Source organism: Oryzias latipes, chromosome 18 (assembly GCF_053564925.1).
Source record: "Oryzias latipes strain Hd-rR chromosome 18, Olatipes_Hd-rR_3.1".
NCBI lineage: Eukaryota > Metazoa > Chordata > Actinopteri > Beloniformes > Adrianichthyidae > Oryzias > Oryzias latipes.
Window position 1 is genome coordinate 33386346 of NC_136254.1, and position 26335 is coordinate 33412680.

At 45.6% G+C, this 26335-nt stretch overlaps 1 protein-coding gene across 4 annotated transcripts in view; it reads left to right on the forward strand.

Moving 5' to 3' along the window:
* The window catches only part of LOC101160055 (protein NLRC3-like), a 37398-nt gene that overhangs the window by 9640 nt on the left and 1423 nt on the right, over positions 1-26335 (forward strand). Inside the window, exons 1-11 of one of the 4 annotated variants that reach the window (XM_011473401.4) lie at positions 10784-10923; positions 12088-12215; positions 13433-13546; positions 13715-13828; positions 20304-20417; positions 20655-20768; positions 20894-20946; positions 21049-22831; positions 23030-23071; positions 25481-25654; positions 26141-26314. In XM_011473401.4, coding sequence (XP_011471703.1) covers positions 12088-12215; positions 13433-13546; positions 13715-13828; positions 20304-20417; positions 20655-20768; positions 20894-20946; positions 21049-22831; positions 23030-23071; positions 25481-25654; positions 26141-26314 — 2810 coding nt within the window. In that variant the 5' untranslated portion in view covers positions 10784-10923. Of the gene's footprint in view, positions 1-10783; positions 10924-12087; positions 12216-13432; positions 13547-13714; positions 13829-20303; positions 20418-20654; positions 20769-20893; positions 20947-21045; positions 22832-23029; positions 23072-25480; positions 25655-26140; positions 26315-26335 lie in introns of those variants that run through there. The other 3 variants (XM_078935807.1, XM_078935808.1, XM_078935810.1) reach the window with 3 other exon arrangements.

Consider the following 26335-nt stretch of genomic DNA (forward strand, 5'->3'; position numbering starts at 1 on the left):
GGTGACCCATTTAAGATTTTTTTTAAGCTTTAAAGAGAGTATTTTTCTACAATTGTGGTTAGGGTGGGAGTAAATTGCATAATCTCTGCTTTCAGGTGATGATATTAAGTACCATGTTGTCTGCAGCCAGGTACTTTCCAATCTACATTGAAAACACTATAAAAAATTACATTAAGATTTATTTTGTAAAAAAACAGAGACTGGTTCTAATATTAACCCACTCTGGAGGCTCTGACAGTCCGAACGGGAAAGTGAGCCCCCAAATGAAGATCCGCCGTCCTGGAGAGGATCTCTCCTGTGGTCAGAAATGTAATCACAGGAAAGGTTCAACACTAACATGCATGTTTTACTGGTATGTTGTGTTAACGTGCCCACGCCTTAACACCCAGTGCGCCTTTTGTATGTGTCAAATACCAAAAAATTACCCATAACTGAGACCGCTCCCTATAACCCAGTGCTACCTATGGTCGTGAAAATACGGTAGTCTGTTTTTTTTTTTTTTTTTTTTTTAACTTGTCCTGTCCAACAGCTGGGCAGACAGATGAGAGCTGAGGGCCTCTTGTGTTGGACAGATTTTACTTTAACAAGAGGGGTTATTAATCTTCAGACAAACCAAAGGTATGTCTGGATAAACCCCTTTTGTAATTGAGGCCAAACTTTATTAATTTCAATCATGTCTGAAAATCTTTGGTGTTGGACCGGACGGAAAAGGAAAGAGGGGAAGAAGACAGAGGGACGATAGAGAGAGGGGGGGTAGGGGGTGATTATAGGAGGGGAAGGGGGATAAGACCATGAAGCAGCATAAAGCAACAAGTTTACTGGTTGTTAATCATTATGGTAAGGTTCAAATGTAGTACAATAAGGGCGGAGCCTGTCCACACACACACTCAAATGTTATAAACACACCTGCTAGCTGCAAAAAATGTCCACCTGTCGACATGTATACAAAACAGATAGTGTTCACACGCATACTTATGCCTGATAACCAACTAGTGTGAAATATTTCAGTCATTCAGTCATGCAAACTGTTAGTGCAAAGGTGAGCTAACACCTGTGCTCAGGTGAGTGTTTATGTTCTTCTAAAATGGATGGTGGAACGTGGAAAGAAGGAGGGAGAGTGCCCAGCCATTACCACCCCAAGACCCCGACCGCAGCAGCAGCGGCAGCCGGAATCCCCCCAACGCCACACGGGAACCGGCAGGGAACAACCGCCGCCCGGGCGACCAAGCCCGCCACCCAGGCCAGGGCCAGCAGGACCGCCGCAAGGCCCCTAGAGCCAGAGAGCAGGGAGGCACGGAGGGAGAGAGAGCGCCGCCCCAGCCCAACCAGGAGAGCAGCCCCCCCGCCGCGCCGGGAGAACCCAACGCAGGGCCCCACCGGAGAAGGACGCCCACAGCCCCAGACGAGCACCCCACCACCACCCAGGAGTTCCGGGCATCCCCCCGCCCCAACCCCAGGTACGAGCCAGGACCCCCCAAGGGAGACCCGCTCCGCACTCCAGGCAGCCATCCGCCCGGCCCACGGTTGGTCCAGGGAGGAGCGAGGCAGGGGCCCGCCGCCCCCGCCCAAGAGGGGGGAACCCCCGGGGAAAAAAGAGGGCCCACAAGGGGTGTTGTAAATATGGCCCGACCAGGCTCGGCCACAGTTGGAAATTTGGCGGGGCCCAGCACTCAGGAGCAAGGACCAGAACCCACCCCCCAGGGACACGAACACTCCCGGCTCAGATGTAATGTGAACCCCCCCGCCGCGCGGAGAGAGCACCGCCGGGCCCAGGAAGCCGGTAGTCTGTTTAGTGCAAAAACAGTTTTCTGTGCCTCCAAATTATGTTTGGAGACATACAGGTTAAAAATTATAAAACAAAACTGTCAGGAGCCGGGGCCAGGGCGGTTCATTTTTGTCTCACTTCCGGTTTTCGGGCTTTTATTTTGTTAACTCATGTTCTGTCTTCCGTTGGTTCTTTAGGTAACTTACCCCGGTCTTCACCGGCACCTGTTTACCCACCTGTTTTCAATTTATGATGTGTGTAAATAAGCTCCTGTTTTTGTTTCACTTGTCACCGGATCGTTCTACTTGTTTTACCTTGGTCTTTACGAGTTTAATAGCCTTCCTTGGATTAAAGGATCCTTTTTTGATTCAAACTTCTGCCGACCTGCTTTTGTGTCCGAATTCAAATCCCTGACATTACGATCCGGTCATCATGGACGCAGCGGATGCAGGAGTCCCACGAACGAGCAGCAACGCCCAGGAGAGGGTCATTCTTCAGCAGGAGGAACAGCTAAATTACCTCAGACGAGGTATGCTGGAGATGGCTGGGCGCCAGGAGCAACAGCTGAGCATGATCGGTGATCGCATTGAGACATTGGCAAAGCAGCTTCAGCAGCCGCCGTCATTCCATCCGACACATCCCTCTACCTCTGCGCCGACACCGGTGGTTCCGGTCCAGACGACGTCACTCGCTCCGGGGGTTCAACTGGCCCGACCGGAGAGGTTTTCCGGCGACTCAGGGGATTGTCGGGCGTTTATCACTCAATGTGAGCTCCATTTCGAGCTGCAGGCAGCCAGTTTCCCTACAGATCAGGCCAAGGTGGCATTTAAAATCTCACACCTCTCCGACAGAGCCGGAGCATGGGCCACTGCGGAGTGGCAGCATGGAGGAGGGACCTGCGCCTCTCTCTCTGCCTTTCTCGACGCCTTCACCCAGGTTTTTCAACACACGAAACCTGGCAGAGAGGCGGCTCGGGCGCTGATGCGGCTGACACAAGGTAACCGTCGGGTGACGGATTATGCTATTGAGTTCCGGACTCTCGCTTCAGAGAGCGGGTGGAACCCCGCAGCGCTTACGGACGCTTTTCTGGAGGGATTATCAGAGGATCTGAAGGACCACTTAGCTCCCTTGGAGCTGCCCTCATCCCTGGAGCCTCTTATCGCCCTGGTGATTCGTATCAACAATCGACTGCAGGATCGTCGGCGGGGGCGTCGGGTGGACGTTTCCCAGTTCAGGGGACACCCTGACGTTTACGTCCAGCCCTCCCCTCATATGTCTTCTGTTACCCCCACAGTGCCTCCTGCAGCCCCGTTGGAGGAACCTATGCAGCTGGCTCGTGGCCGTTTGTCCCCCACTGAGCGTAGACGAAGGATGGCAGCTGGTGAGTGCCTTTACTGTGGTCGGCGGGGTCATTACTGTCAGAACTGCCCAAAAGCTTCCGCTCGTCATTGAAAGTGGGCACACTGACGAGCGGAGGCCAGGCGCCCGTCGATTCTAAATCCACCTCCTGTCTTTTGGAGGGTCACATTATGTCTAAGGGTGGGGGGTTTCCTGTTCGGGCCTTGTTAGATTCTGGGGCTGAACAGAATCTTATGGATGCTGAGCTAGCCAAACAGGCCGGTCTTAGGACCAAGTCGCTTCCCCGCCCTTTGCAGGTAATCTCCCTCAATGGTGAGATGGTGGCCACCGTTAACCAGATCACTGAACCTGTTCACCTCATTCTTTCTGGGAACCACCACAAGCATACCAGTTTTTTTCTTTTTGAGTCATCTCATAATCCGGTGGTTCTAGGGTTTCCCTGGCTTCTTAATCACAACCCAGTCATTGATTGGCCAACCAATCGCGTAGTCAGTTGGAGTACTCATTGTCACGGGGCCTGCTTACGCTCAGCTCGGCATCCATAGTCTGATCCCGCTGACCCGGTAGGGGAGCCGCCCTCACCTGACCTCTCCAAGGTGCCTCCTGAATATCATGACCTGGGGGAGGTATTTTCCAAATTCCGTGCACTCTCTTTGCCCCCGCACAGGCCGTATGACTGCTCTATTGAACTGCAGCCGGGTGCCACACTGCCCAAGAGCCATCTCTATAGCCTGTCCAAACCTGAGAGGGAGGCAATGGAGCAGTACGTAACTGACTCTCTTCGGGCGGGTCTTATCAGACCTTCTTCGTCTCCTGTGGGGGCGGGGTTTTTCTTTGTGGGGAAGAAGGATGGAACATTACGCCCATGCATTGACTACAGAGGGTTGAATGCCATTACGGTAAAGAACCATTATCCTCTTCCACTTATGAACTCCGCTTTGAGTCGCTGCAGGAGGCTAGGTGTTTCACCAAATTGGACCTACGGAATGCGTACCATTTGGTACGCATCAGGGAGGGTGACGAATGGAAGACCGCCTTCAACACGCATTTGGGACATTACGAGTATCTGGTGATGCCTTTTGGACTATCTAATGCCCCAGCGGTATTTCAGGGCATGATAAACGATGTACTCAGGGACTACATCCACCATTTTGTTTTTGTGCACCTTGATGATATTCTTGTTTTCTCCAGGAGTCCCGGCGAACATAGGCGGCATGTTCGTCTGGTTCTTCAGTGCCTATTGGAGAACAAGCTCTTCGTCAAGGCAGAAAAATGTGACTTTCACTCCTCCAGTGTGTCATTTTTGGGTTTTGTGATTGCGGAGGGGGAGGTGCGACCGGACCCAGCTAAAGTCAGCGCGGTGGTTGATTGGCCTGCTCCGGTCAATCGGAAGCAGCTTCAACGATTCCTGGGGTTTGCCAATTACCTACGCCGTTTTATTAGGGGTTATAGTTCGGTCGCGGCCCCCCTTACGGGTCTGACCGCCATCTCCTCTCCTTTTGTTTGGACAGAGACTGCAGAGGCCGCTTTCCGGCGGCTCAAACACCTTTTTACCACCGCCCGGGTTTTCACCCAACCGGACTCCTCCGCCCAGTTTATTGTGGAGGTTGATGCCTCGGACGTCGGGGTTGGAGCTGTGCTGTCCCAGCAGCAGGGTGCTGACAACAAGCTTCATCCTTGCGCTTTTTTTTCCCGCTGGCTTACTCCGGCGGAGATGAGATACGACGTGGGGGATAAGGAGCTTTTAGCTATCAAACTGGCATTGGAGGAGTGGCGGCACTGGTTAGAGGGGGCGGGACAGCCTTTTGTGGTCTGGACGGACCACAAAAATCTGTCTTGTATCCGGACCGCAAAATGGCTTAACCCGAGGCAGGCACGGTGGTCACTTTTTTTTCCGCTCGGTTTGATTTTGTGGTGTCTTACCGGCCTGGCTCCAAGAACATTAAACCAGATGCTCTCTCCCGGCAACTGGAACCTGCTATGGAGGATTCCCTCCCTCAAACTGTAATTCCTGCCTCCTGTGTTCTGGGTACCCTCTCCTGGCAGCTGGAGAGGGAGATCAAGACTGCACAGGCCCGGGAGCCAGACCCTGGTGGGGGTCCCCCTAACAGACTGTTCCCAGGGCCGTAAGGAGCCAGGTTCTCCAGTGGGCGCACGTTACTCGGCTTACCTGTCATCCCGGGGTACACAGGACTATCGCCTTCCTGCGTCGCTGCTTCTGGTGGCCCAGTTTGGTGAGGGATGGCCGGGAGTTCGTTTCTGCCTGCACCCAAAACAAGGTCAACAATCGACCCCCAGCTGGCCTGTTGCATCCCTTACCTGTTCCGAGCCGCCCTTGGTCCCACATAGCCCTAGACCTTGTGACCGGCCTGCCCTCATCTGCTGGCAGAACTGTGATCCTGACTGCGGTGGACCGCTTTTCCAAGGCAGCTCACTTCGTGCCCCTGAAGAAGCTGCCTTCGGCCTCAGAGACCGCCAGACTCATTGTGGAACACGTGTTCAGACTGCATGGGATCCCGGTGGATATCGTTTCTGACCGTGGACCACAGTTCGTCTCACAAGTGTGGAAGACTTTTTGTGCAGCTTTTGGTCCCACGGTCAGTCTCTCTTCGGGCTTTCACCCACAGTCAAATGGGCAGGCAGAGAGGACCAATCAAGACCTGGAGGTGGCTCTCCGATGCATCTGTTCCCGGCCCCAGACCTCTTGGAGCACCCTTCTGCCCTGGGTTGAGTATGCCCACAACTCAATGACGTCCTCTGCTTCGGGTATGTCCCTATTTGTGGGTTCTCTAGGCTACCAACCCCTATTGTTTCCAGAGCAGGAGAAGGAGGTGGCGGTGCCATCAGTACAACACCTCTACCGCTGCTGCAGACGGATCTGGAGGGAGGCTCGCGCTGCTCTTCTTCGCTCGTCCGCAGCTAACAAAAGACTGGCTGATCGGCATCGGTTACCGGCGCCTACCTACGTGCCAGGTCAGTTATTACTCCTGTCCACTGCCAAGATCAAGCTGCGGACAGAGTCTAGGAAGCTGTCTCCATGATTCATCGGGCCGTTCGAGGTGGAGAAGGTCGTCAACCCTGTGGCGATCCGACTACGCCTTCCTCGGTCCATGCGCATACATCCAGTTTTTCATGTTTCCCAACTCAAACCCCATGTTACTAGTCCTCTCCAGCCCCCCCCATCTCAACCCTCGCCACCTCGCATCATCGACGGTCTGCCTGCATGGACGATCAAACGTATCATGGACATAAGACGTCGGGGCCGGGGTCTGCAGTACCTGGTTGACTGGAGAGGTTACGGTCCTGAGGAGAGGTTCTGGGAACCAACATCGAGGATCCTGGACAAAGGCATGCTCAGGGAGTACCACAGACGTCACCCTGACAAGCCCGGTGGTGCGCCCAGAGGCACCCCTTGAGGGTGGGGTACTCTCAGGAGCCGGGGCCAGGGCGGTTCATTTTTGTCTCACTTCCGGTTTTCGGGCTTTTATTTTGTCAACTCATGTTCTGTCTTCCGTTGGTTCTTTAGGTAACTTACCCCGGTCTTCACCGGCACCCGTTTACCCACCTGTTTTCAATTTATGATGTGTGTATATAAGCTCCTGTTTTTGTTTCACTTGTCACCGGATCGTTCTACTTGTTTTACCTTGGTCTTTACGAGTTTAAGAGCCTTCCTTGGATTAAAGGATCCTTTTTTGATTCAAACTTCTGCCGTCCTGCTTTTGTGTCCGAATTCAAATCCCTGACAAAAACATTCAAAGTGGAATATGGTTCGAAGGGAACCTATCAACAATTATTCTTATTTTGTTAACTTCTCTGAAAATCCAGCTCCAGCAAAGAAATTAATAGCTGAAATGTGCTGAAAATCTATAAAACACATAATGGAAGCCTAAGATGAATGTACTTTTAGCAGATGAGATGTGGGAAAAGAAATCTACAAACTTCCATAAAAGAATTGGAAGCCAACTCTACAGAGGGTTTGTCTGCAAGAAAAGCCATCAGTTTAAACTGGTTGAGCCCCCCCACCACCACCGCCACCACCACCACCACCACCACCAACTGAAGCTCAGTGAACACAAAAGCTAAGGCAGGTCTATTTGACGGTATTTGTCTGCCCAACTTCAGCTAAAAATGGACTATTTTTCAAAAAGATCGTCAAGAGTGTCCGCTCTTCGGGACAGACGCCGCACCACTCCGCCTGTCAATCTCCCATTCTGATCTTCCTTCACTCATGAACAAACCCCAAGATACATGAACTCTTCCACCTGGAACAGGGAAACAGCCCCCAGTAAGGCTCCCTAGGCCCCATACTCCCTGGAGGCCCTTCACAGGACACCACGGGGGACCAGGATGAACACCTCCTCCAAATCCACAAAGCACAAATGGAGTAGCTAACTCCCACAAACCCTCCAGCAACCTATGGAGCTGCTACATTGGTTCACAATCAGGACAAAACCGTCCCAGTTGATCCTGAATCTGAGGTCATTTAACCAGAGAAACAATAACGTAGAAGTTTCCTTAAAGAAACATGTTTATCATCTGTGTTTTGTTCTCCCATCTGGGAACCATCAGCGAAGGAAAAGTCTTGTTCTGCATAAACAGGAAACAATAAAAATGAATTTTTACAAAACTGGATTGTGATGCTTTGTTAAGAGAAAAAACATTTTATTGATGAAACACACACGCCTACTGTAGTTGTGTTACAGCACCACATGGTAGTCAAAGAAAGAACTTCAGTTAAAGTTCATGTTTCAGAAGACAACGCAGTCTGCACATGCTCAATTTACAAGTTTAACTTGAATTTCTTTCATGAAATATAGATAAACATAACATTCCAGCTTTTAATGTTTGTGATCTGTTCAGAATCATTTTAAATTATTTAAGAACTTAATGTATAACAAAGAAGTATGCAGGTTTACAGCAGCCAAAAAAAAAACATTTTTCCAACAAACTTCTATATATTGTTTCCTAAAATTTTGTCAATCAATCATTTATGAAAACACAGTTATTTATTATTTTGATCTCCCTTTCTGTACATCAAACCCGCTTTACCTATCAGAGAGGTATCTCATATTCACTGCCCTCCGGTTTTTCTTTAAGTTGCAGGAATGTGGGAACCCATCATACACATGCACATAGACACGTACATACACATCTAACAACTGAGCTTTTTTCACATTATAGTTCCATAGAGCAGGAACCATTAGTCATTGGAACCAAAAGTTTTAAAATTGGATTTTAGGTCCTGAAAAGGGCAGTGAATATTCCAGAAATTGTCCCAGAAATACATAATGTTAGGTACACACACACACACACACAGTTTATTTTAAATCTAAGTATTTGTACTGTAAATTGCTTTAGAAGTGATAGTCTTTGCATAAAATGGAATTAAATGCTAAATAAGTTTCTGTTTTTCAACATTCCTGAGAGCAGCAGGTTGGACTGGTTCAGGCGAGGCTCTGATGTATTTTAGTCTCTGAAGGTATGAGGATGTCATCAGACTGACTGAGACTCCAACGACTGCAGAGGAACAACAAGCTGCTGCTGCTTCTTCTTCCAGAAGTTTCTTTAATCCAAGATGTATAAAAGTGTCCCAGAAGTAATAAGTAAACCATCTTCCGTGATCTGTCCCTCTGATAGATTCATTCCCGGTCCTCTTCATCCTCATCACTTCCAAATAGAATCTCAGCATCTTCATCTGTGCTACTTCCTGTCTCTGCATCAGAGTCTCTAAACCAACAACATGGCTGCTCTCATTCTTTACTCAAACATCACACCTGAAACTGTCCTCCTGTTCCAAACTACTGCCACTCTTTTTAAAGTCCCCCTCCAATCGTCCTTTGATCTATTTTCACAGTGTTCCCAGTGGTCTTTTTATTATGATGATGCTGTTTGTGGCCCACATTCAAAAATCTGTGCCGTTTTCTAGGACATAGTTTCTGCAGAGCAACAGGAGTTCATTAGAAATTCACCTTTGTTTACACACTCTCCCACTGGCCTACAGCCCCTCACACCTCAACCTAACATTAGCAGTTCATCAAAAAAACAGCAAGCAATACTGGAGCTATGCAGCTGTACAGTTTAGATCCAGCTCAGACCAGGAAAACAAAGATGTTCATTGATCTATTTATCTGCAGGTAAATGCATCAGAATGGAGCAGAGCAGGGAGACTGTTGCCCACTCAGCATATTTTCTACCATCTATTTTTTTTTTTCAAACAGCATTTTTTTTCGTCTGCTCCTGATTCTATGTGATTTGTGTCAAAAAATAGAAATTCACAATGGATGTAATTTGTGCAGCAGGGACATCCATGTTCAATATTGAGTCAAAGTAAAGATACGATCAGAGGTCCTGCTGCACCATTTCAGCATCAGGCATGGCTGCGTTTGAGTTCTGGGTTCAGCATGGCGTTTTAGGACAGTGCCTTTTGGGTGACCAGGGGCCTCATTTATAAAACTTTGCATAGGATTTGCGTCAGAAGTGGCGCACAGAAATATTCAGATTTATAAAACCGTGCGCACGCACATCCTACGCATCTTTCCCTTAATAAATCACAACCGATTCTAAATGCAGCGCAGCTTTTGCGGCTTCATGACACGCCCATAGTTGCCCATAAGTAGTCCGCGAAACTCCCACAAATGAATATTTATGACTTGCGTAATCATGGCAAACACAGAGAGGAAATAAAAAAAAACGTAACTTCACTCAATGTGAAGAAGTTATTGTTGGCGAGGTGGAAAAGAGGAGAAAATGTTGTGTGGAGGGCACATTGTGGGCATTACTAATGCCAAAAAGGCACTTGAGTGGCAAACGGTGGCAGACGCTGTAAACTGTAGCCTCACAACCTCGGACCGTGGCCGAAATAAAAAAGAAATGGTCGGACATCAAAGTCGAGGCAAAAAAACGTCTAGCGCTCCATTGCCGGAGTGTCTCTGCCACCGGGGGGGGGGCACCGGAGCGCCAGATGCACCGCGTGACACGCGTGGTTCCTCCGAGTGCTCCTCTGTGACGCCGGGCCCAAAAGCCCGCAGAGGTCCAAGAGGACGGCTCAAGGAAGTCGGAACCGGCTCATAAGCCACTCGTCCTTGTTTGCCAGCAAGTGTTCTTGCTGTCTAAAGATGCGTTCACTGCTGATCGATCAAACGGGTGTTCGTGTAGGCTGTTAATTGTAAGACTTGTTTTGTGAAGTCTTCATGTTGTTTCTGAGAGGCAGTAGAGTCATTTTCACTTTCACGTGTTTCTTTCATCTGCCGACGGTGTCGCCGTTTCTCATTTCATCCGTTTTTGTGCGTACGTCTGGGTCAGAGCTTGCGTGAAGGACCGCACATTTTCCCGTCAAGTTTGCTTTTTATAAATCTCGACTATTGCGTAGAGAGTGGCGTACGCCTTCTTTTGTGCGTACGCAACGTTTATAAATGAGGCCCCAGGTGACACATCTGGAGCACAAGTTCAAATATCTGGACTTTGGAGACATGATCACCAATGCTTTCGTAGAAGTCTTCAAAATAAAACAACCTAATTTCTTGGGTTTTCAATGGATGCTTTGTTAGTTTGATAAAATCAGTACAACCCAAAGTTACAGTTTAGTCAAACATTGACATTCATAGTTCCTGGAACAGGTCGGACTGGTTCAGATGATCTGATGTATTTTAGTCTCTGAAGGTATGAGGATGCGATCAGACTGACTGAGACTCCAACGACTGCAGAGGAACAACAAGCTGCTGCTGCTTCTTCTTCCAGAAGTTTCTTCAATCCATGAATCCTGAAAGCGTGTGACGGTGGAGCAGCAGTGAGTGGAACAGGTGAGAATCTGCAGGTGTCCTCAGCATCTCTGTGTAGTTTGACTGACAGAAATGTTTCTCTGCTGTGTGGAAATGTGTGAGAGCGAGCAGGAAGACTCCAACGTCTTCTCCTCACAGCTGTGACATCAACCTGATTATAACTTAGACCTCATCGCTGATTCATCAAACCAAGACGCCAAACAGCAGCTGTGAGGGAGAACTGTCACAGAGGAGGAAGATTTCTGCTCCGTGAGCGTGCACGGCAGTGTGGGTGTGCATGTGAGCGTGAATGTGAGTGTGCACACAGTCTTTGCGGTAATGTGGCTCCATGATCGCACAGTTGTGATGCTAACTGTCTCTCTCCCTGTGGAGGCGGGGCCACAGTCTGAAAGCTCTGCTCTGATTGGACAGTTGTGGTCCAACACGTTCAGCTGGTTGTGAATGAAGAAAGACAGAAGTAACAACAGGAAATAAACGTTTTCACATTAAAATAATAAATTAATAAAAAATATGGAAACTTATTTTGAATGATTTACAAAAAAAGGTCAAGAGGAAAAAAAATTCACAGCAGTCTGATCTGCTGTTGTCAAATTTGCAAGAAGCTGTCTTGTGAAGGGAAAACTGTTCTTTTATTTTACACCATGGTGGAAGAATCCGGATGTGGTGAAAGTGGTAGTCAGTGTTCTCTAAAGGATGAGGGTAATCCAAGGGTTTCAGTCTGATTAGAAGACAAACAAGTAAGATAAATATGGACGGAGGAATTCTTTTAGCACAAGTGGAAAAACTGTCACTAGAGGTTGGCTGATGGACTGGCGGGTAAGTGCTGGCCTAAAAACAGTCCTAAAAACATGGTGGGTGAAGATGTGGTACAGGTGTGTTAAAGTCTCTGCCAGTAAACCTGATCACCTGTGGAGACAAAACAGGAAGCAGCAGAAGGAAGTCAGAGGACAGTAATGGTAGAAGTGACCAGAAGAGGGAGACAGAGAGACAAGGAGCTACCAAACCATGATAAGACCACTTCCTAATGAACTCCAGCTATTTGAACAAACTGCAGTGAAGGCTGTGTGTGTGTGTGTGTCTGTGTGTGTGTGTGTGTGTGTGTGTGTGGGTGTGTTAGGGTGCTGAAGTTTCAGTTCTTCTTGAGAGTCATAAACAAATATGTTTGTCATGGTTCAAATCTGATAGATGAAGATGGCTTCCACTGAGAAGCAGCAGATAAAAGTGGAGTCTTCAACGTCCAGCTGTGTGTCCATGAGGAGTGACCAGTCCAGAGACAACAATCCATTCTTCAGTTCTGAGGATGAACAACAAAAGTGAGACAGTCTTTCTGTTACAGCAGAGATAAGCCTGGCCTGAAGCTCCAAATTAAAATAAATTATTATGATCACTGCAGCACATCTCACCTCATATGAGTGCATGTCAAAGCTCAACCAGCTGCACATTTTTTCAGTTTCGATTAACTTAATCCTCTGCTTCGGCCTTGTCCTCCTCATCTTCCTGACCACCAGAGTCCTTCTCACACCACCATCCTCTGCCTACTATCTACACTGTCAGCAACATGACAGTCAAGACAAGACAAGATGGAATCAAGTTGTGTCCTCCTCCCTCCGCTCCTTTCTTTTGAGAAAAACTGTCTTCATCACTGATGTTTCCAGCCTATCTGTCCTAAATTTCTGTGCAGAGAGATTTTCTTGAGGATCTGCTGTAGTCCCGGTGAAAACCCACCCATGCACAGAGAGAACGTGCAGGTTCCACACAGAAGGTCATTGGTGGAAAGATCCCATTGATGTTCTGTTTAAGGTCCCCAGCCGGGCCTTGAAGCGGGGGAGATTAGTGGTGCAGAACCAGTTTGGCTTTATTGAAAACTGTGATGCTTCTGGGCAATTGGTTTGCAAATATCTATTATGTGCTATCCAGTTTAGTTTGTCATCAAGAATAAGAAAATGAAAGGTATTTTCATGAATGCTTTCACATTTCACCCCATTTATGTGCATCTCAACATTTATATGATTTTTTATAATGTTACCAAACAGCATCATTTAGTGAAAGTTTATTTACATCAAACCATATTTCCAGTTTGTCCATTTTCTTGTGACGTTTTCTATGAGTTGCTGTAAGCCGTCCTCAGCCCAAAAAAACACTTGTGTCATCAGCAAACAAAATAACTGTAGACTGTTGGATACATAACAATTAAACAACCTAGGTCCCAGTATTGACCCCTGTGGGACATCATAAACAACATCCAAACATGGGAAACAAGCACCACCAATTATCACAAACTGCAAAAATAGCTTTTAATCCAGTTATATATCTCCCTAATACCATGTCGTCAGTTTATATAAATTTACTATAGCTACTTCTATCAAAAAATATTTTTAGATCAACTACATGTTATGTTATTATCATGAGGTCATAATTTCCGCAGGTTGTATTCTCCAGTTTTTTTTCTATAGGATTTAATTTTTTTTCTTCAACTTTAATAATCTTTTGAATGCACATCAATGGTTCTTCAGTGATGTTCTGTTTGCAGACGTCTGCAGCTCAAACAGAGAGTCCAGTCTTCAACGTCCAGCTCTGTGTCCATGAGGAGTGACCAGTCTAGAGACAACAATCCATTCTTCGGTTCTGAAGATGAACACCAAAGGTGAAACTGTCTTCGTTTTTACTGACCTGAAATGAGAAAATTAAAGCAACAAACGGATTCCCAAATGTGAACTATTAGTAAAAATCCATTGTTTGATTCTTGGAAAGGTAATGGATCATTCAAAAAAGTTCAACACTTTTTCTGTATTTGTTCTTTCCTGGTTTGCAGAGGTCAGCAGCTCAACCAGAGAGTCCAGTCTTCAGCTTCCAGCTGTGTGTCCATGAGGAGTGACCAGTCCAGAGACAACAATCCATTCTTCAGTTCTGAGAATGAACAGCAAAAGTGAGACACTTTCTATTACAACAGAGATAAGCCTGAAACCAAAACAACAATGGCACCAAAATCTAAATATTAGTTGGTTAGATCTCTGTTTCTCTGAATCACCTCTACAGATCCACCTCTCCCTCCTTTATGTCTAACCTGTCCTTGTGTGACCTTTGTTTGGTCCACTTCCATCTTGTGCTGCATCTCTGTGTTCTTCTGTCCTCTCAGTGTACAGCCTTTTCCTTAGCTAACCTTCTTCATTCCACCAAAAAGTATCCTAATGTTCTTTCCTCATTCCAGGCGACACACCAAGTACCTTCCTCCTGGTCTCCTTGATCCCATTAACTGTAGCTGTCCCTTTATCTAGAAGAACCTTCTGATCTCACAAAGTCTGTTTCTATTCCTCCCTAAAAGCTGTCTAGGACTCTTCTTTTTTCAGCTTCCACTAACTTAGTCCTCTGCTTTGACCATGTCTTCTTCATCTTCCTCACCAACAGAGTCATTCTCACACCACCATCCTCTGCTGTCTATCTACACTGTCAGAGAGATGTCAGAGGTTCTTCCAAGGATCTGCTGTAGCCACTCCACCAGTTTAGGGGTTACTGCCCTCAACTGCTGACCTATTACTCAACTCGATTGTTATTTGTATTATTATGGCCCGCAGCAGCAGTCACTCACTGCAAGGACCATATTGTTTTCGCAGTTGGAACGACGATTTTGAGATTTTCGCGTTTTTACACAATATGGAAAAATAAACTGCTTTTCAAGCGATTTTCATGAAATTTGACTCGCATGTCCCTAGCGTAAGTCTACAATAACCTCTGGAGTTTCGTCAACCTTTGACCTCAGGAAAAGGCCGCCATCTTGAATTTTCTATAAAAAACGCCTTTACCACTGGATTCAATCGTAAACTTGTCGTTGGAATTTTCAGCGATCGTCTCGAAACATTTTGGGCATCAACGGCAAGTTACTCTGGAAAAAATGTTGCAATCAGAAGTTGTAGATTTTGAACGGCGTCCGCGTGGCGAGCTCGCAAAGTCGCACACTGCTATTCCTCATTCCTTATTATGGCCCGCAGCAGCAGTCACTGACTGCAAGGACCATATTGTTTTCACAGTTGGAATGACGATTTCGCCGCCTTTCAGCGAGAATGTGACCCCCGCCGCATGCTCGAAAAGTCACCAAAACGTGCACACACCTGGGATAAATTGCAAATGAATTATTCACAAAGTCAACATCCCCTCCCGAAGACGATGACATCACGGCCAGCGATCCCGTCCAAAAAATTAATGGGCCGAAAATCGCGTATGAGGCCGAACAAAATGTATTTCAAAATACAGTTGCGAAACCCAAACACACGTGTCGGGGATATCCCACAGAAGTTTTGAAATCATTTTTTTTTTTATTTAACCTATAATTTAACCAGGAAAGTCCCGTTGAGATTAAAAACCTCTTTTTCTAGGGAGTCCTGGCCAAGCGGCAGCAGCGACAAAAATACAGTTACATAATTACAAAGAGCAAAATAACAGGAAGTAACAAAAAACAAGTGCATGTTATGGAGTCAGCCTCGAGACCTCTCTGTTTAACTTTAAAAGCACTCAAGGAAATCAACTCCGTCAACTTCCAATCCTTCTGCAACATGTTCCATGCATAAGGTGAAGAGTGGAAAAAAGCCTTTTTGCCCATTTCGGTGTGAGCACATGGAACAGAGAGCAACACATGATCACGTGAGGGAAGAGAATAAGAATCAGCGCACCTCTGTGACAGTAAGGAACAGATGAAGGTCAGCAGTAGTCCAAGCAGTGCCTTATAAATGAAAGTGTACCAATGAATCCTCCTCCGAATGGCCAGGGCAGGCCAACCCACTCGAGAATACAACTCACAGTGATGTGTCTATGGCTACGTTCACACTGCAGGGCTTAATGCTCAATTCGGATTTTTTGAAAAAGTCTGATTTGTTTGCTAGACCGTTCACATTTCCAAGTAAATACGAACTTTTGTGATCTCCAGTGTGACCGTGACACGACCCAAACGAGACCTGCATGCGCAGAAGCCAGAAGAATACTCAACGGTGAACGACGTCACTTGTTGTTTGCGGAGCAAACGTTAACAATGAATGTCAACAACAGTGTTGTGAAAAGCGGAGCTCTTTTTGTAATATTAAATTTATTTTCACCAAGGAGCAGCACAATTACAATCTTCTCATTTTAAGAAGGCAATGGAGTCGGGATCGTCTGTACCCACTGTCGTGGAAAGGAAATGTGCATGTGTTGGGCCCGCGCGCCCGCGTGTGTGTATGTGTGCAAGCGCGTGCCGCGATAGAGAATGGGGGGGGCAGTGTGTGCGCGCATTCATGTTGTGTGTTACGGAGGACGGTAATAAAAGAAGGTTTCCCCCAAAATAAATGCTATGGACTCTTTATTAACCCGTTCTGGAGAATCTAAGGATCAGAACAGGGAGGAGGAGGAGGATCGCCTCGGGTCCCCCGCGCTTCTGAACACGGTCGGAAAGGGGAGAAAGAAAAAAAAGTTATCGCCAACACCACGCTCTGCCATTTAGCTGGAATTTTTTTCAAAAACCGCCCAGTTGCGATAAGAGCCCTGGAGTTTGGCCTGAAAAGAGCGATCAGCCCAAATATTAATCCAATCAGTGACCTCCCTTCCCTTCCACTGACTGGTCTCACTAGCATCGTCCACCATGGATGATGTTTACATTCTCGTTCCCGCCTACTTCAACGCAAAATGATGACGTTTGTTGCGTGTCGATGACGTACGGTTCGGAATCAAGTCGCCTGGCCGGTCAGACGGCGGTCGCAATTGAAAAGAACGGCTACAATTCGGAATCAGGACGGCAAGCCCACGGGGCCTGGGTTGCAATTGAAAAGATCGGATCTGTGTCATTCAGACTGTCATGAAAAGATCGGAATTGGGCCGCTTAGGGGCAAAAAATTCGGAATTGGGTCATTTCAGCCTGCAGTGTGAACGTAGCCATTGTTTTACAGTTAGTAATGAACCTCAGACAAGAATGATAAACCGTGTCAATTTTTCGAAGACATTGAGCTGCAGCATTCATGTAAAAAAGGTCTCCATAATCCAACACAGAGAGGAAAGTCGCAGCTACATGTCGCTTCTTTACTTCAAATGAAAACACAGCTTATTTCGAAAATAACAACTCAATTTTAGTCTCAGTTTCTTAAAAAGATTCTACACATGAGGTTTGAAAGTGAGGGAGTCATCAAGACACCAAGGTATCATTATGGGACACGACCTACGACCTGGCGGCCATTTTGTGGCGAACTCTGAGAATTAGAAGTTGTAGATTTTGAACGGCGTGCGCGTGGCGAACTAGCAAAGTGTTGCAGTACTAAAGCTCCTGTGTTTTTAATGGACTACTGTGAAATTTGAATGCATGCATTCATGCCTGACACTGAATACATGGAAAAACACTGGATATGGACATATAAGGAATGTGGGCGTGGTTAGCATAAAACCACTGTTGCTGAGGACAACAAAAAGTTTACTTTTACCGATTTGTCTGAAACTAACGTCAATCTGTTCATCCTCCTGAGGGGACCAAAACATAAAATGGTTGCTATGGAGATAAAATCAACAGAAAAGCCGCCATTTTGAAGAAAAACTTTTTTTTTTTATTAACTTATGACATATAGCTTTCACCAATGGAGCAATGTGATTTTCTGAGTAAGTTGATGATGCTGATTGCTATGCTAGCACCTTTAGCCACATTAGCATAGCTAGCATAGTTAGCATTATTAACATCTTCAGGAATGTTTTTTTCTGAGTCAGTAGATGATGCTGATCGCTATGCTAGCACTTTTGGCCAAATTAGCATAGTTAGCATAATTAACATATGCTGCTTTGACCAGCCTTGATCAAAGGTGGGCGGTGAGGGTGGCTAGGGCGGGAAGGGCGGCGGTGGTGCGTAGAGTTCGGCGTGGAAGGCGGGTTGCGTCTGCGGGCCATACAATGCTGCTTGCGGCTTTAATTTTTAATTTTTTTTACCTTGTCTTGTCCTACAACTGAGCAAATAGAGAGCTGAAAGCCTCTTGTTTTGGACATATTTTATTGTTACAGTAGGGGGTTATGAATCTTCTGACACACCAGGTGTATAGTTGAATAAACCCCTATTGGAATTTAGACTAAACTTGATTCACAGTATTTATATTTGTAACAAAGTTTTTGTTGGACTGGATGGAAGAAAAAGAGGGAAGAAGAGAGAGGGATGTTAGAGGGGAGATAGGAGGGTGATTATAGAAGGGGGGGGGGGTAAATCACAAAGTATCATGAAGCAAAACAAGTCTCTGGAATTTAATAATCATTAATGTCAGGTTTAGATGTATGACAAATCTGAAAGGGGCGGGCCTGTCCACACACAGACTGGAATGTTACAAACATGCCTTTTGGCTCCAATGATGTCATTGAATCATTTAAAACATTTCCTTCAGTCGTAGCACCTGTGCTGGAGTGAGTGTTTATGTTCTACAGTGGATGATGGAACGTAAAAAGAAGGAGGGAGGGTGCAGAGTCATCCCCACGCCAAGACCCCTGCCGCAAAAGCAGCGGCAGCCATTATCCGTCCAACACCCACATGGTAGCAAGTAGAAAAAAAATGCCTGCTGGGTGATCACATCTGCCACCCAGGCCAGGGCCAGCAGGGGCCCCCAATATCAGAGAGTAGGAAGGCATGAGGGGACAGAGAGTGCAAGCTCCAGCCCAATCAGAGGGGCAGCCCCCCTCTGCATCAGTAAGGCCCAACGCAGGACTCTCCCCAGGAGAGCATCCCTCGCCCCAGACGAGCACCCCACCACCACCTAGAAGCTCTGAGCATCCACCCACCCCAACCCCAAAGAACAGGCATCCATCCAGCCAGCTCATGGTTGGTCCAGAAGAGGGGAAGGCAAGGTCTGGCCACCCCTGCCCAGGAGGAAGGCCGGCGCCACCACAGAGACCACCACAGAGACATGAACACCCCAAGGCTCAGATGTGATGTTAACCCTGGCTCTTGGCCTCACCAGAGAACTTAGGGATCCCTCTTCCTGCACGGACAGAGGGTCGCCAGGCCCAGGAAGGCAGCACCCAAGGGATACAGCCCATGTTGCAGAGGGCCTGGTTCCCCCCGCCAGGGATGGGGTAGGGGACAGATAGTCAGAAGTCCAACCTTCCTTGTATAATGTATGTGTGTTTGTGAGCGTGTGTTGGGGTGTATATTTTTGAGGGGTAAAGGGTGTCTGTACTAGAGGGTGCAGTTAAATTGATAGGTAGTGTAGAGTCTAGAGTTTTGGTCTCCCCCAGCTCCTGTCTGACTCAATAGACCATGTTTTCCAAAGGACATGGAATCAACTCAATCACACATCTACATTGCTTTGCCTTTGTATTTATTTTGGCAGGTCGATCTCTAATATTCGATGAACATGATAGGTTGAAAACCTTAAAAAGACAGAAATCTGAATTTCCATTTAACATTTCAAAACTTAACATGTCAAACATCAAAATGCTCATGACATTCAAATTATAAGCAATAACCAGCATTCAACATAAAATCGATTCTTAATTCAATATCAGTCCATACCAGTTGTGTCTTTGGCTTGGTTTCTGGAGCTGGAGTGGAAACAGACCAAACAAAGATGCAGGTGCAAGTCTTCTCAGTAATGAATAAGTTGAGTTAAGTGTCTGGTTGCTGTTGACATAGGCATATCTGGCCCGGGTGGAGACATTCCCAATAGCTACATGACAGGTAGGGCACTGAGAGGACATCTCCTTATTGCTGGCAGTGATGTCCAAGCACCCACCCACCAAGGGTCCCACATTCTAAGGTGCAATTAAACCAAGATGGGGAGGGGGACTATTCCATAAGGCTACTATGGGAGGGGGACTACTGCGAAGTAGCTTCTTTCCCCAAGGTGCATCACAGGTTGACCCCCCCCCCCCATCAACCTTATAAGTTATTATGAGCAAGAGGGTGAGTCGGGGACAGCTGGGAGACTGGCCCCGGGTTGGTGAAACAACCGTCCCCCAGCCTCCCCAGTATCAGGCCCAGGGCTCCCCACCCCAGTGGTCCCATCATTGACCCCCCCAAGCCCCAAACAAAGAGAGAGGAGCCAAGAAAGCACAGCTCCCCGGACTAAGCCCAGGCCCCTTCCCCCTTAGCACCACCTCTGAGAGAACCCCGGTCAGGCCTCAGCGGGAACAAGGCAGCCAACCAGCTGGGGCGACCACAATTCATCTCAGTGGAGACGCCAACCCGCCAAACCTTCAGGGTCCCAAACCGATACTGCCCCCACCAAGAACAGGACCAACCAGCCTGCCCACCCCAGTCCCCACGGCCATAGCATCAAAATAATACCTAGAAAATAAAACCTTTGGGCGGCAGTGGCTCAGGCGGTTGAGCTTGGTTGTCTGTTTATAATGGAATTTTGAAGTTTGGTTTAACTTTATAATCACTTCTATGCCTCTTCTGTAATGTTCTGTGTTTGCAGAGGTCAGCAGCTCAACCAGAGGGTCCAGTCTTCAGCGTCCAGTTTTGTGTCCATGAGGAGTGACCAGTCCAGAGACAACAATCCATTCTTCAGTTCTGAAAATGATCAACAAAGGTGAGACACTTTCCATTTTTCTGACATAAGATGAGACAATTGAAGCAACAAAGGGATTCCCAAACCTAAACTATTAGTAAACGTCAATTGTTTGATTCTTGGAAAGGTAATAGATCATTCAAAAAAGTTCAACTTTAAGTTTTTTTAATGCTGTATTTTGAATAATGAATTATTTATAATTTAAAATCAAATATTTTAACCTCCACTTTTCTCTATTTGTTATTTCCTGTTTTGCAGAGGTCAACAGCTCAACCAGAGAGTCCAGTCTTCAGCGTCCAGCTGTTTGTCCATGAGGAGTGACCAGTCCAGAGACAACAATCCATTCTTCAGTTCTGAGGAAGAACAACAAAAGTGAGAATTTCCATTTTACTGACCTAAAATGAGACAACAGTTGAAACAACAATAGTACTAAATTCTAAATTACAAGTGAATTATTTTTCAAATATAATTTAAATTATCCTTTATCAAACTCTCAGTTCCAGAGGTAGAGGTGGACTACAGACCATCAGCCAGAGCAGAACTGTTCAAGGTAACTGAACATCTGTCTATTGATGGGTTATTTTAAGTAAGCTAAAATTCTGCTGCTGTTGACTTAAAGACATGAAAATGAACTTCTTTGTGCTTTCAGCAGATGTTGATCTGCAGGAGAATTTAGATGAACATCAAGTCAGTGTGAAGAGAAGGTCTGAATATGTGACTAAAGGAACCAATGAAACAGGGCAAGAAACTCCCCTCAACAGAATCTACACTGAGCTCTACATCACAGAGGGACTGAGAGAAGAAGTTCATATCCACCATGAGGTGAAGCAGCTGGAGAGAGTCTCCAAGATCCTTCATGATGTTCCAATCAGGTGTCAGGAAATCTTCAAAGCCCTAACTGACCAACATGGATCCATCAGAGTGGTTCTGACCATTGGCGTTGCTGGAATTGGGAAAACCTTCTCAGTGCAGAAGTTCACTCTGGACTGGGCCGAGGGCTTGGAGAACCAAGACATCAGTGCAGTGGTTCCTCTGTCATTCAGGGAGATGAACTTGATCAGAGATGAGCAGCACAGTCTTCTCACTCTCATCCAACGTTTCCATCCAACCTTCCAGAAGATCCCAGCAGAGCAGCTGTCTGTCTGTAAACTTCTCTTCATCTTTGATGGTCTGGATGAAAGCAGACTTTCTCTGGACTTCAACAGCAGTCAGGTGGTGTCTGATGTCACTCAGAAGTCATCAATCAATGTTCTTCTGACAAACCTCATCCAGGGACATCTGCTTCCCTCAGCTCTGGTCTGGATCACCTCCAGACCTGCAGCAGCCAATCAGATCCCTCATTCATGTGTGGACAGACTGACAGAAGTACGAGGCTTCACTGACTCCCAGAAGGAGGAGTACTTCAGGAAGAGATTCAGTGATGAAGATCTGTCCAGCAGAATCATCTCCCACATCAAGGCCTCCAAGAGTCTCTTCATCATGTGTGGAGTTCCAGTCTTCTGCTGGATCACTGCTTTGGTTCTAGAGCACATATTCACCGCAAAACAGACAGGGGAGCTTCCAAAGACTCTCACTGACATGTACTCCCACTTTCTGATGGTCCAGACAAAGAGGAAGAAGAACAAATACCAGCAGAAACATGAGGAGAATCCACAGGAGCTGACAGAGGCTGACATGGAAGTTCTTCTGAAGCTGGGGAGGCTGGCATTTGAACATCTGGAGAAAGGAAACATCATGTTCTACCAAGAAGACCTGGAGCAGTGTGGTCTGGATGTCACAGAGGCTTCTTTGTACTCTGGAGTTTGTACTGAGATCTTCAGAAGAGAGTGTGAGATCTTCCAGAAACCAGTCTACAGCTTTGTCCATCTGAGTGTTCAGGAGTTTCTGGCTGCAGTTTACATGATCCACTGTTACAACAACAAGAAGACAGAGGTGGTAGAGAACTTCCTGGAGGATAAAACAGAAAACTCATCTTTAAAAGATTTTCTGGACAAATTCATGAAGAAATCCCTGCATAGTCCAACTGGTCACCTAGATCTGTTTGTTCGTTTCCTTTATGGCCTCACAATAGAGTCCAACCAGAGAGTCTTAGGAAGCCTTTTGAGTCAGACAGAGGCGAATCCAGAAACCATCCAGACAGTCACTGACTACCTCAAAGGACTAGGAACATGCAAATTATCTCCCGACAGAAGCATCAATGTCTTCCACTGTCTGTTGGAGATGAGGGATCTCTCAGTTTATCAGGAGATCCAAGAGTTCCTGAAGTCAGGGAACACATCAGTCAAGAACCTCTCAGACATCAACTGTTCTGCTCTTGTCTACATACTGCAAATTTCAGAGGAGGTGCTTGATCAGTTGGACCTGCACAAGTTAACAACAAACGCTTCAGGTTGTTTAAGACTAATGCCAGCAGTGAGGAACTGCAGAAAGTTTCGGTGAGTCTAGACTGGTTTTTCTAAAAATCGTAAAATCTTTATCTTAATTTTAACAATTTTTTTTACTCTCTAAGGAAGTTTAAGTTGTTTATTCAGGAAGTTCAAAAGTTTGTCAGTTCTATAAACAAACATTTTTTTTGTTTCATCGTCATGCTACATATGATCACTTTTTTTCTTTTATTTTCTTCATTCTTTCAGGTTTCAGACAAGACCAATGATGGAATTAGTACGCCACATAAGGTAAGAGACTTTATCAGTCCATCAAAGCAGCCAACAGTACTTACTATTCATTCTATTTAAGTGATAACTAATTTACAATGAGCGGAGCGTTACAGTAGTCGAAGTGTTTGAAGAAGTTTCTTTAGGTCAGGTTAAGACATATCTTTTGTTTTGCCAGTGTTTAAATGTGTAATATGCTAATGTTTTAGATTTAATATGACTGATAAAGTTTATGTCCAAAACTACTACTAAGTTTCTAACTGTTATGCACCCTATGTCTAGGGGTGTGGAGGCATAACATAAAGAAGAATAAAAATAAGAAAAATGACCCAAAAGGCAAAAAGTAAGCCCTCAAAAACCATCAAATTTAATAAAGCTGCCAAAACCAATTTCTGTACAAATGAGGGTTTATTGTCCCAAATGTAAAGGTGACAAAAGGAAAGAAAAAGGATCATCAAACTTCAGGGTGAACACAGGCCAAAATAATAAACAAAACAGAAATAACTCAAATGTCAAATGCTCTATCTGACCTTCCAGAAACCAAAGTAAAAATAAATGACAGAGTCTGACCTGTTTCCCTGAACATCAACCAAAACAGGAGAAAACAGTCAAACAAAAATGGCAGTTCACCCCTACTGCTCTACAAACAACAACAATCCTAATACAAATTGACAAGAAGCTAAGCTTCACAAAAGAGTTTACATAGCCAAAAGGCCTCACACAAACACTTAAGGTTTGTCAATGGGGGGAAGTACAGACAGACAGAAATTCCAGCAAAAGACTTCAGTGGAGATGCAAGGTTTTTAAAGTCCCATCCTCCAATCACGTACAGCCATCAATCATCCTTCCTCCAATCCTGAGCAGCCACAAGGGCTTAGTGCAGCAATCCAGGTCACCTGAAAAAAAGAACAGAAGCTACAGACATATAAACATACTTTCACCCCCTACACAAACTCTCAATATACAAAACATTAAATACAAATAAAAAAACATACACAACTACGACAAGGGTCGTAACCCTAACCTAACTAGCTTTTATAGACAGACTAAAATTAACTGTAAACAACTTTACCCAGGGCCAAAGATGATTATGTCAGTATTGTTCATGTTTAGCCACAGATAGTTGTCTTGCATTCACTCAGAGCTTTACTGGATCCACTGACAAGAGTGAGTTCACTTGTCCATATTTACCTACTATAAGTGAATATTGTCCTGGGGTAGAAAGTCCAGCTCAGTTGTCTAGTCTCTGCCCTGAAAATGGAAGGATTCAAATTGTTCGTCAGGTCATACAGAAGATTGTAAAAATGGAACCAGATGTGTTCCTGAAACCATTATTGACCCACAACCAAACCAGTCATGTTTGGTATTAGAACGTTCTCCACAGTGTTTCCAGACTCTGTCACGTCAAGGAATGGGTACCGAGCCCCGGTTTTGAACAAGCCCCGGGGCAACATTCTTCAAGACCACAGGATCGTTAAGATCTGACCTCAACGGTTCTGCTATCAGTACTGGAGAAGTTCAATTTTTTTGTTTCCCACAGTATATGAACGTCATCTGCCATATTTAACTCACCAAGTCAGTCAATTTTAGATAATCAATGAGGATATTAATTTTGCTATTCTCGATGAAGAGGAGAGGTCTGTCTGGCTACTTGTGTGCACGACGGGCGGGGCTGTTGTTCAGACACTACTGCTTTCATCTGTGAAGAGCACAGGACGCCAATGACGAATTTGCCAATCTTGGTGTTCTCTAGCATGGTGTTGGGCTTAAACAAAACTCATACTCGTCGATGTTGGACCCTAAACCACCCCTCATGGAGTCTATTTCTAACAGTTTGAGCAGACATGAGCACATTTGTAACCTGCTGGAGGTCATTTTGCAAGACTCTGGCAGTGTTCCTCCTGGCTCCACTCGCTCAAAGGAGGAGGTGGTGCGCCTGATGCAGGTTGTGTCCCTCCTATGGCCTCCTCCACAAACCGCAAACTTCCACAAACCTTCTCCCCAAAGTTCACATTGATGTGCCGTCCTAGATGAGTTGCGCTACCAGGGCCACTTGTGTGGGTTGTAGACGTCGTGTCATGGCATCGCTGGAGTGAAAACACTGTCTGCATTCAAAAGTCACCAAAAGATCAGCCAGAAAACATAATGATGGAGGAAATGTCTGTAGTCACTGGCACTGTGAAAAAAACCTTCACTGGCTGATGGCCTATTACTTACACCCGTTGTCTATTCCACTTGCACAAAAACGTGCGGAATTGATTCTCAGTGTTGCTTCCTAATTGGATAGTTTGATCACAGAAGTGTGATTGACTTGGAGGAAAATGTAGTTGTTAAGGTGTTCTTTTTATTTTTTATATATCTGTGATAATTTTTTATTTACCAGAGATAACCAGAAGCTAATCGGTTTGTTATTGTGTCTGTTCATCAAAGCCCAGATTATCCTGAGCCACCTGAGATTCATTGGAATATTGTGGCCTCGGCTCTAAAGTCCAACCCGTCCCATCTGACGGAACTGGATCTGAGTGGAAGCAATCTGCCTGATATAGCAGTAAAGTTACTGTGTGAAGGAATGGAGAGTCCAAACTGCAAACTGGAAATACTGAGGTCAGAGTCATGAATTATGTTATGTTATGTTGAATTAATGTGTTTGTTTTTAAATAACCTAAAAGATTTTGGTTTTTTTGAGTCATTGATGTTTGATAAAAATAGAATCCAAGTTTAAAGTCCCATCTTTGTGAAAGTTGAGTGTTAGTGGAGCTTTAGAGTTCAACACTCTAGTTTAGTTTTCTAAGTATTTGACCCCACTGTACAGAAAAACTGACAAAGAAATAATGGGATGTCTAATGATTTAGTGAACAGAATTATATTATAACAATTTTTCGTTTATTAACTGGAGAAATAGATATTTCTTTAAAAGTATTTCTATAATCCTCCTTTGCAAACTTAAAATTGATTTAGAGTTTAGAAGCTAATGTTTTAATATTTGACATTTTAGAGTTTCCTAAAATTTATAGAAATATGTTGCACTTTAAAGTTCACACAACCTCTGTTTGACCCATTACATTGTTTTCTGTATTACTCTGTATTCAGGTTGAGGGACTGTCGTTTATCAAAGATCAGCTGTGAGGTTCTGACCTCAACTCTGACGTCCAACCCGTCCCATCTGACAGAACTGGACCTGCGTGAAAATAATCTGCAGCGATCAGATGTTCAGCAGCTCCTGGATCTGTTACAAAGTCCAGACAGCAAACTGCTGACTTTCAGGTCAGTAGATGGTTGAACTAA